Genomic DNA, 12,518 nt, shown 5'->3' on the forward strand with positions numbered 1-12,518 from the left:
ACTAATTAAGTTTGTTTTTAATTCCGCGTGAACGGAACCGCGAGCGGCTGCTAGTATCATATATATGAAAGAATTGAAGGGTTTGATTTATTGGTTGGCTGACTGATATATAAACGCACAGCCGAAACTATTGGGTCTTGAAATTTTGCGCATAGATTTCTATTACTATGTACTGAGAAAGGAATTCACGAAATTCATCCACTAAAGGGTTCAAATTTTGTATGGAGCAACGTTATTACTTTAACATAATTACTTGTTACAAATAATTATTGGTGAAAATCTACATCTTATCCAAAATAAAAATTTAATACTTTTAAAACGGGGTTAAATTTTGTTTGAAATATTTTTCACATCGTAGATACAAAACCTAGAGACTTGATATTTTGATTTCTATATCTGCTTAGGTAAGTCATATAAAATGATATTATGAAATTCTTCTCCTTAAGGCCTAAAGTGAAGGGTGAAAGTTTGTATGGAGATATTTTATTTCTCCACTAGGATTTCAATAATCCCAATAAATAACCCTTCCAATCCGCAATTTCTGTAATCCATATCAAAATAAATGTTTTCTATGTCCGGAGATTTTCTTTTTCTTCTTCTTGAGGCGCCTCTCCGATCAACGAAGGTTGGCGTGGCGATCTGTTCTCCATATTTTCTTTTGTCTCTTTTGTCTCCGGAGAATTTAATGTAGATTAAAAGTGTCTTTTTATTTATTTATTAATTAGACTAGACAGATAAATGTTCTCATTTGATTTGGTAAGTATTAGATATGTGAATTTTAATAGGTCACATTTTTGTATAAAGATAACGAACATTTGTTTAAAATGTCTGCTCAAACTGTGGTTGCTGGTAGCATTCAAAGATAATGTTCTATCCAGTAAAACGCTGGGCTCTTCAAATCAATAAAAACACATGTCCATTAATAACTACCTTTATTATAAAAGGGTATAAAATCGAATACAGTAAAGTTAATTATTGTCTTGGTAATTACAGCAAATCAGACACTGAACTAAAACTAAAGCATTCTAAGTCGGCAATTGACTGCGCCCGTATCTCGTAGATCGGTCTTGGCAATATCTGTGTGGAGAGCTGTTCAAGTGGTACGTGCTGGAAGAATGCCTCCAGGTAGCCGTGAAGACCACCCACAGCTGCACTTACTATTGGTTCCGCGGTCTTCGCAACTGTAGGCCACCAATCGCCGGTTGCCGGACTGAAGAATGGTGATTCTGGAAGTAATTAATACATAGAGGTCAGTTATTTAATAAAGTCAGTAATTATATACCATCTCCGTAATTTAAGCTTAGTTCGTTGATGCATAAGGTTGGATAGAGATAAAACAATAACCCTGGTTTCATAATAGTAAAAAAAATCACATCAAAAGTGCAAGCAAGAAAATTTATTAAATACGAATGTTTAGCCATTTTGGAGTTACCTGCTAACAAACATCCATCCATCCAACTAAAATATAGAGAAATATAATTAGTACGATAGTATTTACCTTTGGATACTTCGCCTGTGAAGAGGTTATCAAGTTGTATGCGAAGAGTTTCTTGTGGCTCGTACACGTATTCCAAGACATTCAGTTTCCAGTAACGGTTGCCATCGGCGCCACGAACCGTTTCGATTTGGAAAGTTATGGTTGTTCTTATGTTGTCTATGTAAGAAAAATGTCATGTTAAGGACACATGAAAATAAAATAAATTGTTTTTTACAAATAAGTTTTTTTTGTTAGATAAAAAACCGTGGCTTAGTTGTCATCGTAAGCTCATATATCCCCACAGGCTTGGGGGCTACCCTAGTTAGGGGCGACTAGATCATAGTCAGCCACTCTGGACCAGTGTGTTTCACTAATTATGCCTTTAACAACTATTTCGGAGCATCCATTAAAAAGAGAAGGAATTCAAGCAATCAGCAAGAAACGCAAATTACAATAATAATCACGAGGAAATATCTTAGTCTTTGAATTATTTAGAACAAATATTATAATATCATCAATTATTAAAGTTAAAGATTGAATATGATGACACTCGGACATAAGAAATACAAATAAGATTACAATACAAAGAGATAATTTAGCAATCAGAATGAATAACATAAGATTTATTTGAAATAAAACAGAGTTATTTACGAAAAAGGATAAATATCTTCAAGAAATGTTGTATTAATTGATAAATATTAATTCGTAAATAGATGAATTTAATTTGTTTAATTGTAGTTCCTTATTATTGTTGTTACCAAATTACCTGATTTAATAACATAATTTCCTTCGTGACTGGTTTCGTAGAAGTATACATTTCCATTGAACTTGTATTTTCCTGTTATTTTCAATGGACACTCTAAAGTTAGTGTCATTGTTGATTGTGCAAAATTCAATCTGTAAACAAATAATTCAGATATTTTTGTTAAGTAAACGTAATTAATGTAACTGATTTATTGTCTGGACCAATTTGCAGAAATTCGTCAACGATTAAATTAAATGAATTTAAACATTGAAAATAATTTGTAAAAGGTTTAGCATTTTCAAGTTAAGTAATTAAATAGTCGATAATTCATTAATTAAAACGATAGTGCTAATAATAATACATTTTTTATCTTTTCCAGAATTTAATTTATAATATTATATAGGATTTCGTGTCTGTAATTTTTGAAAAATAGAGTTTAAATTACTTACTTCATGTCTGCAACTTTACAGCCTCTGGCGCCGACCATTTTCATATGTGGTAATACCAAATTGAAGACCCCTTGACTTATTGTTAGGTTCTTAAATAACATGGGTTCCAAAGAATTGATTCCATACTCGCGTAGTCCATAGCCTATTTGTGAGAGAGCTTGCAGAGTGTTTGTTGTGATGTAGCATTCAGAGTCGCCGGGTGCGCAACGCTGAGGGTATGTTGCTGAAATGTTAATGTTTAGTTATGTTACTTAAGTCACGCATATACCTTTTCTTTAATTTGTTTAAACTTTTGTGAGACATTATAAAAAATTTTAATTTTTTTTATTATTATTTATTTATTAGATGTCGCCCGAGACTCCGCTCGTTTGGAATGAAAAAAAAATTAGTTCCCGGGAATTATTCGACTTTGTTAACCTTTTAAACCTTTCCTAGACTTATACCAACATTTCAAGGCTAAGATAAGATAAATCCGTTCAGCCGTTCTCGAATCATAGCGAGACTAACGAACAGCAACTGTTTTTATACATATAGATAGAAAATAAATGTATACAGGGTACAGTATTCAAAATTACAATAAAATGTTTATAAACCCATTGCGGATTTATCCAGACACTCTGGTACTACGCGATGAAATTAAACAGTAGGTCAATTTAATGGTTTCAGGAATTTGAAATTAGAACGACGTTGCTATCACCGGACTATCTATCATACGTGAGTTATGTTCCTAATTTATTTAATTTACTTATGTTTTTAAAGTACAATGTGGAAAATATGTGATTGCCATATTCCGCAAGAAGAGGAAAGTGGCAGCTGACATCTCAAACAAGTAAAAATATTACTGGCTGCCTATAATCAACAAAAAAAGTATTATACACAAAGATTATGTTTCTCCCTCCCTATAGGAAATTCCCTGGCAAATCCAACCATTACTGTTATAAGAAAAGAGGCTAGAAATTCGCCGACAAGTGTGTACAAATGTGAAGTGAGTTGTACAAAATATTGAACAATCAGCAATGCATTTCTGCAAGCCATCTTTTTCAATCGATATCCTTCATACATTATTCGTTCAATTAAATATTTAATATAGAACAACATAAATATGTTGTTAGTTAATGAATTGTAACAGAATAATCAATGATAAAAACTTTAATTTTAATAACCCCAAAAAAAGAACATTGTTATTTGTATATTTAAATTAGATCTGTTTATTTTAATTGCTTTTAATCTCAAAAATTTAAATTTCTAATTATAAATCTGCCGAAATAGATGTAATAATACAAAAACTTGTTGTCGTCCTTGCTCTTTGATAAACCATAAACTAAAATATGTTTTTGCAGATTTTTGGCAATGGAAACGCGCGGTAATAGTCAAAATGCACCGCTCACGGTCACCGGTGACAGTTATTAATGCAATCACTTTAAATAAATTTTCATTATATTTAAATTAAGATGTTACGATATAAGTATCTTAAAATAGCTATTTAATATTTAAGTTGTATTTAAAAGATCGTTGGTGGCTCAGGGGTTAAGCGCTTGACTTGTAATCTGCAGGTCCTGGGTTCGAATCCTGCCATGTACCAATGTGTTTTTCGATTTTTTATGAATATTTGTTCATTTATCCCACATTCTTACGAGGAAGAAAAACTGGTGCCACCGGCACATATCTGCGAAGAAATTCAATGTGTGGGGAAGCCAACCAACCCGAACTTGGCCACCGTTGGTTGACTATGGCCTAGTCACCTCTAACTTAGCATAGGCTCCGAGCTCCTCGGTGTTTCGATTATAAATTTTACGTTTAACTTTCTAGTAAAAAATAAATCTTTTTAGTCTTTACGTTCAGAAAAAGTCGTCTTGAGGAGTAGTCAGGAGTTGATGCCAATCTATGCCTAGTTTTATTTAAATATTTTAATGCAACAAGCTCGGTTTAAAAAAAATACTGCGAAGAATTTGTGAAAATAGCCACGTAAAAATATGACAGGACAATTCCCTTTATGTATTTTTAAACTCATTTAATTTATTGATGAAAAAATAGTTTAAATTTGACATTTTATATTACCGCGAAGTGTTCGTCGAATTTCGAATTTAAAGATTCAATCATTTCCACGTAGAATGAACGTGAAGCTTTTATCGCGCCAACGCAAAACCAATCTTCGTACCATGTTGTGGTCGTTTCATTAGAACTTTATTAAAGCTATAATTACTAATGTTTTTCGTAAGGTATTGATAGATTGATTAACACTTCATTGCTTCCGTTACAAGAAACAGTTAACTAAAACTAAAATATTATATAGAAATGAACAACCCAGTGGGAAAAGAGAGGTGCATTAAAATCAATAACAGAGTATTAAGAAAAGTCAAAAATTATTATTTATATTTGACTTTTCTTAATTAATTTAATTATTTAATCTTACTTATGTGAGAGCAAGAAATACATATGAAAAAGTAATAATTAAACTTACAATACATGCATCACTAATTGTCACCCGAGACTCCGTCCGTGCGGAATTTAAAGAACAAAACTTAATTAATTGCCTAATGTGTTCTTCTAGACGATGTTCTACATTCATGCCAAATTTTGCTGCCGTTCTAGAGATATCTTCAAACAAACATCCATGCATTCGTCCTAATATACGCATTTTTAATAGTAGTCAAGTTAAGTAAATATTAGCATCTAATTATACATAAACATTTTATGTAATGTTACAATTTCCTGTTAAATTTCATGAAATCTAACATTCTCTTCAATCTTCGGTAAAAATAACTAAAAATTATATCTACCTAATTTCAAAACAGTGTACAATTAGTATAGGTTTCCCTTAGGCTATTCAATAATAGTAAAATATCGTACCCAAACCAGCGCTTCCTTCCTTCACCAAAATTCCAACTAATAACAATGAAAAAAATCTAAACATTTTAAAATACAAAATGTTATCACGGAGAATAGTTACGTGATGTACGATCTTTGTTCGACTGACAAACGCTGTATAAAGATTCCTATTATATAGTCTGTAATTTTCATTATTACAGCGATTGATTAGACAAAACCAGATTTGATTATAAGTCATTCTAATTGATAAAACCAGTATTTTACCGTGAGATCTAGAAAATATCGATAAGCTTTAAAGTCCTCGTATGAGGCCAGTACATTCACAAGAATTTACTTCCTTGTCGGAAGTAGGATTTACAACGACACTTGTAAAATAAATATGGAATTAGAAATGCCCTATTTTCATTTTAAACATGGATAAAATCAACAAACAAATCTGTACTTTATTAAATAATTAAAAACATATTAAACCAATGAAATAAAAATGAAAAAGTAATTAAAACAAAAGCTGTTTTTTGAACTGATTTATTTAAAACCTAAAAATATAACAAAACCAAAACGTCTATTTATTGACAAGGAAATCAACATTTTTAAAGTAAAACTTTTATTGTGGATTGAGAAAAACATAACATAAATGTTATTATACATAAACAAACATGTAAATAAATACTCTCCGATTTATCAATATAATGTAATATTTATAAAACTTTGCTAATATAATTGACAAAATATTAATTATAAAGCTTAAAGAGGAAAATACTTAAATTAGTTTTTAAAACAGGTCTTCAGGTTGTCCAACAACAATTATAACTTTCTCTCTGAATATCAAAAGGGTCATGTTATGTTCTAGAATTTATTTTATAATAACAGTAGTACACGCCGGCAACAACTACTGCGACCCCAATTGGGCGGCTCGCCCAATGTTATACCACAACCGCACAGAAGACAGGTGTAAGTAGAAGCAATTCCGCATTTCATCCGATGAGTGAGCGTGCCGGGGGCCTAATTCAGCCATTGCACTGTATTCTCATAAGGATGAGATAGGAATAGGATGTGGATTGGGTAAAGGAGGGAACGCATAGGGTAGGCAGCGCATCGTTTTGTAAAGGAAGATGTCTATGGACAACGCCACTTTACTATTTTAGCGAATTCAAATGGTAGCTTGTTCGTTTGCTACCTCTGGCTATAAAATTAAACATCACTTACCCTTTTTTGCCTTTAACCATTTCTATGGGGGACATCTTTCCTAATCTTTAGCTAATTAAAAGAATCAGTGTTAGCAATCGTTTTACTGCCGGTGGTCACCATGGTAGAGCTCAATAATTGATCCTTGAGATCGATCTAAAGATTATTTTAATTACTTTCTAAGTGAAGAAATACAAAAATTAATCAAACTCTCTCTCAATGATTGATATTGTATTATAGACGTTTTTTCGATTTTTGCTTACATACTTCGCCGTCTTAGCGACCCAATGTGGATCTTCGCTCCGACGCAAGATTGTGATTTTTAGATAGGTTAATTTTAAAACAAAAAGATGAACATAATGTTTGAAACAAATAGTTTGAACAATTAATTATTACCAATAATTGGCATCAGCTTTGAAACAGTAACCTTTAGTGCTGACTGGGGCTCAGGATGCCACTGATGACATGATGCATGATGAGAATTTTTACGAGCGGTTCCGACAAATGAGACCTCTATAGGAATACAGGACTCTTCGAAATTCAAAATTATTTATTCTTACTAAAATATTTAAATTTGTTTATAGGATTTGCTATCCCGACTTACCTCTACCCAAAGTTGCACAATTTATGTGCTAGATGTCTCTTAACTAAATAAAATAAACTTACCTATAATAAAATTAAATTAATGAAATAATTTTATAGTACTATTTCTTGCTTGTATTTACTAGTCTCTTTCACGTATAAACCATGTTCACGTTAAGCGTTATTTGTAAAATAAATCAATATTTCCGTGTTATTTTTAAATTACAAAAAAAAAAATTTAAAAAAACAACAACATTTTATTGAAACAATAACAAATATTAAAGTTGGAATCACTGCCCTTTGATTTAGTTTTGTCAATATAGTTTAAAGGCCAGTTTTTTCGCCTTCCCAAAAAACGATAAAAATAAAATTACGATTAATATTTTTCGTTTAATTTAACGAATAAATGTTTCACGAGACATTTAATATGTCGTGAAGCAATAAAAAATATATAGAGTTAGTTAATTCAAAATAAATATTGCTTTTTTTTCATGTCTGCTTTATAGCCTCGTGACTATATACGCCCAAGACAAAATTGTTTCCGTACACCTCAGGTAGAATTAAATATAGCTTAACAGTACTAGTTCAGACGTGCGATTTCAAAGCAAATACGAGCCAATAAGTATCATTACGATCATCGTTGAAATTCTTCTAGAAGTATTGAACTATGTGCAGGACTAAGTAAGATAAAAAGCTTAAGCTTCTAATAACATAGAAAAGGTGTTTGGAAGAAGAAGGGAAATAGAAATAGGCCTCCTACTTATCTGTTTTCAGACGATGAACAGACCTTGAGTGCTTTAAGCATGTCTTCTGTGAGGTCTTCGTGTTTCGCCAGGCCATTTTAAAAATACAGATTGGCTTGCTAAATTCGGTTTAGTCGGTTGGGTTGAGTTGGAACTGGATGAGCGAGAAACCCCTATAAGCGAGAGTTATTGTTCGGTCCAGACGGATAACCTACATGAGCAAGAAAGTCGGGTTAGACAGAAACCACTACAGGCGAGAAAATGTATGTCCTCTTGGATCCTATTTTCATGACCGATTTTTTACAAAGAAAGTGTACATGCGCCAAATTTGCTGTGCATCTTATGATGTATAAATTAGTCATGTGATTCATCGCACCTGTAGACTATTTTAAAATGTATTAATATTCATCACTACCAAGAAAACATAGTAGAAATGTTGCTTATAATGACTGCATTTTTGCATGTGTTAAGAGTGAATCTTTTGTTTTTTCGTTTATTGTCTCTTGGTTAATATGTGAGAGGTTTTTGATTTTTATTTTTCCATGAGATCTTTGCCCCTAGATATTGTTTTGTAAATTATTCATTAATCCTTCGAGGAAAATCCGTAATTTTTTAGACTCAAAAAAGCTGTCCTGGCTACAGATGTTCTTATATGTTATTTAGGTTGAATATTATTGTATTCTTAATGATATGAATAAAAACAATATAAATTATTGTACGTGGGCTAAGGCTATAAGTTTATTAATTAAAAAGCAAGAAAGTTCACAACAAGACATCTGAAATTACTAATTTCAATCATATTTGATACAACTGGGACAGCTTGTCGTAGATGAAATAAACACGTTGATTAACTTAACAATATTTTTTGTGTGTTGCCATAATTCAAATAACATTTATTCAATTCATTAGTTTTAATTTTATTTTAGTATTTATTAATTAATTGAGGAAGAAAATCTTGGTAGGTATTCGAGAACTAGTAGACATAAAAATCTTAGTTGGTAATTAACTATTTGGCCAGTTGTTCGAGAGGTACGCGGAGAAAGAAGGTTTTGAGGACGTCGTGGAAACGGTTGACAGCGGTGCTGACTGCCGGCTCGGCGACCTGTGATACCAGCGGCCACCAGTTGTTGCTTACCACTTTGTATAGAGGTGAGGCTGAAACAATTCATGATAATGTGGATGATATGTCACTTTATCAAATATTAACTTTTATTGTAATAATACAGAATAAAAATCGATGAATTCGGAATATATGGTTTAAGAAAGGAGTGATATAAAAGTTGTAGAAGAAGGAAACATGTTGTGTCAACCTTATAAACACGGTTCAGCTAGAATGTAATCATAAATATCTTAATCATCTTATTATATAATACATGTTGCAAAAGTCTCGGAGATTTGTAGTGAACATAATATTCGTACATGGTAAAGAAATGCGTAGATGAATGTTTGTTGGGTGGCTAAAGGGGTTTAACTGGTTCATGCTAAATAGAAATACAAATCTGCCTACCCCTCTAGAATACCAGATTGAATGTACATGATACTGATGTAATTATATCCATTAGATATATACGTAAGACTACGCAATTTCGCAGACCTGATTATTGTTTTAAAAAAGTTATCAAGGCAAACAGAAAAGGTCATTAGCCTTTTCGTTCGGAAGAAAAATTTAATTGGAGCTTCCTACGTTATCATGTTTTGGGTATAACAACATCTTGATATATTTTTTAAAGTAATAACCACTATTACTAGTCGTGCTATAAATAACAAAAATATTATAATACATTTACCTCTAGTCACTTCTCCTACAAACAGCCTTCCCAGACCAATGTGAAGGTTTTCAAGAGGCTCGTACGAATAACCCAAAAGAGTCAATTTCCAATATCTGTGGCCATCAGCGCCATAAACAGTATCCACCCTCGAATTAACTGTAGTTCTGATAGAATCTAAAAATATGTGAAAAATGAAATAAATTAAGGTCAATTTATATTTATTTTTAGTCTCGCTAAATTTGATTTTAACAATATGGCAAAGAAATAATTAAAGATGTGTTTTAGTACCTGTTTTAACAATGTAATTTCCCTCGTGGTTGACGTCAAAGAAACAAATATTTCCAGACATTTTGAAGGACCCTGTAGCTTCCAGTGGGCATTCTAAAGTTACTCCCATAGTAGATTGTACGAAATTTAAGCTGTATAAAGGAAAATGGTTGTAAATACAAATAATATAACCCTACTTAGTACCTATAGATAAAAAATGTCATGAGACATTTTAGAAAAACAGAAATCAAGCTATGGAACCCCGAATGGGTACTCCTGTGTTTTTAAAACACTACAACTGAAAATATTTTGCGGCCGAAGAGTTTTTTGTGTAAGTGTTTTTGACTAATAAGTCATGCTGCCTCAATTAGTGTTTGCGGTTTTGGTTACACGCATGTATCAAATTTAATAAGAATGCCATCCATCATTATCGAATATTAAATACTGACTGTCGCCCGCGACTCCGTCTTCGTGGAATTAAAAAAAAAAAACTTAATAAGTAGCCTATGTGTTCTTCTAGACTACGTCATACATTTTTGCCAAATTTCATCATAATCTGTTGAGCCGTTCCGGAGATACCTTCAAACAAGCACCCATCCAACTAAACTTTTGAATTTATAATATTAGTATTATAAGGTTATCACTTCTTATTATGGCGAGGCCAGTACTTACTTTATGTCTTCGATGTTACACTTCGAAGCACCAGCTACGTTCATTTCTCGAAAAACTAATGAAAAACCGTATGCTCCCATCGTTATGTTTCTTAATCTCATTGGTTCTAAAGATTCAATTCCGAACTCTGGTAATCCATAGCCGATTCTGGAGAGGGCGATTCGAGTGTTTGCCTTGATGAGGCATTCCGAATCTCCCAACAGGCATGGCTGAACCAATGGTGCTAGAAGAAAAATAAGGTTTGATTTCATTATTAATTCAATGACCAGGAAATAGTTATCGGCAATTTTTTATTCTTTTCTTATTTTTTTTAACCAAAATTAAAATATTTTTTTCGAATGTATTTTATTACGTCACTTTTTTAAAATCTTTCACTATTCTTGTAAATATCAAGGTTTGTAAATCTCAATTAAAAAGCAGACCAGAGATAGCTATTCGTATGCATAATAATTATATGTCTGATAGTATAACATAGATTGTCAATCAAAAATTACTATACGATTGTTGTACTAAAATTAAGAATAAAATTCCATGGAAACAAACGACGAACAAATCACAGTAAAGAAAACTAGAAACTAGCTGTCACCCACGACTTTGTCCGGAATAAAAAAATATCACAATAAGTAGCCTATGTGTTCTCGTAGACTGTTCCACATCTGTGCCAAATTTCAACAAGATCCGTCGAGCCGTTCCGGAGATACCTCGTAACAAACATCCATCCATCTAAATATTCGCAAACATGATGATTTATATATATATTTTTCTATAATAGATGGGGGCAAACGAGCAGCGGGAACACCGAGGTGTTCAACGACGCCCATGGACATCAGCAATACCAGAGGAACCGCAGATGCGATGCCAGCCTTTGAGATAGATAATCATGATGATATAATGAAAATCAAAATGTTAATATTGAACTTTTTACATTAGGACCGTAAACTTTTATTAAATAAAATCTTAGATTATTTCCATTATTGTACCGACCACAAGTGGACAAAGAAATTGTGATAAAAATGACCTATTTTCATTGTTTACATTATTATTTTTGACTTACGAATTGATTGTAAATTCTACAATATAATAGAATTTTGTAATTTAATATTATTTTATGGTATTTTAATAAATTCATCACTAGAGTGATAGCATACCATTAGATGCATATCCTTCAAACACTGCACATAACACAACTAATATTAGAAGATACATATTAGAAACACTTTTACGATACTTTTTATTTCCGGTAAAAAATGTTAACTGAGTTGTTATTTTGGTGAGACTGATAACTGCTTTGTAAAGTTTCACATTATATAGACGACATTTTTAGTCCTTGTTTCAGTTCACTAAAACCAGATTTGTTTAATTTCAAGGAAATAAAAGGACTTATTGATCGCTATAGCGCGAAATAAGTCGAAGGTCTCACGGATTGCAGTTTGGCTATGTTACCTTAATTATAATAGAAAAGTTAATTGTGTTCTTCGAATTAGACATGACGGTATTATTAAAAGTGATGAGCATTAAGAGGCTATTTTGTTCAATTGCTGTAAATTAAAAAAGTGTAATAACGTAAAAATTAACTATCGAAATTAAAACAATGTTTTAAGATAAAAAAAATTATTAACATAAGAGAATTAAATTACAAAAAATGTGAAAGTTAGTTACAAAGACGGCAAATGACGTCTGAAGCCTATACATATAATTCGATCAGATTTCTTATTCACTTAATAATTTGTTTTTAATTACAATTTATTCTAACTTATATCTGACTGACGTATAAATGACGACTACGTGAACGAAGACGTG

General features: G+C 31.9%; 2 protein-coding genes across 2 annotated transcripts; both read right to left on the reverse strand.

Moving 5' to 3' along the window:
• Positions 1-915: 915 nt before the first annotated feature.
• Positions 916-5,638, reverse strand: LOC106122264 (uncharacterized). Its single transcript, NM_001311889.1, is given in 5 exon segments — positions 916-1,226; positions 1,499-1,654; positions 2,244-2,374; positions 2,672-2,894; positions 5,522-5,638. Coding segments are annotated over 5 exon segments (813 nt in total). The 5' UTR covers positions 5,586-5,638; the 3' UTR covers positions 916-987.
• Positions 5,639-8,778: 3,140 nt separating this feature from the next.
• LOC106122023 (uncharacterized) lies at positions 8,779-11,969 on the reverse strand. The gene is given in 5 exon segments (NM_001311946.1): positions 8,779-9,165; positions 9,798-9,953; positions 10,068-10,198; positions 10,719-10,941; positions 11,867-11,969. Coding segments are annotated over 5 exon segments (717 nt in total). The 5' UTR covers positions 11,925-11,969; the 3' UTR covers positions 8,779-9,016.
• Between the last annotated feature and the right edge of the window lie 549 nt (positions 11,970-12,518).

Source organism: Papilio xuthus, unplaced genomic scaffold, assembly GCF_000836235.2.
Source record: "Papilio xuthus unplaced genomic scaffold, Pxut_1.1 DF826933.1, whole genome shotgun sequence".
NCBI classification, from domain to species: Eukaryota; Metazoa; Arthropoda; class Insecta; order Lepidoptera; family Papilionidae; genus Papilio; species Papilio xuthus.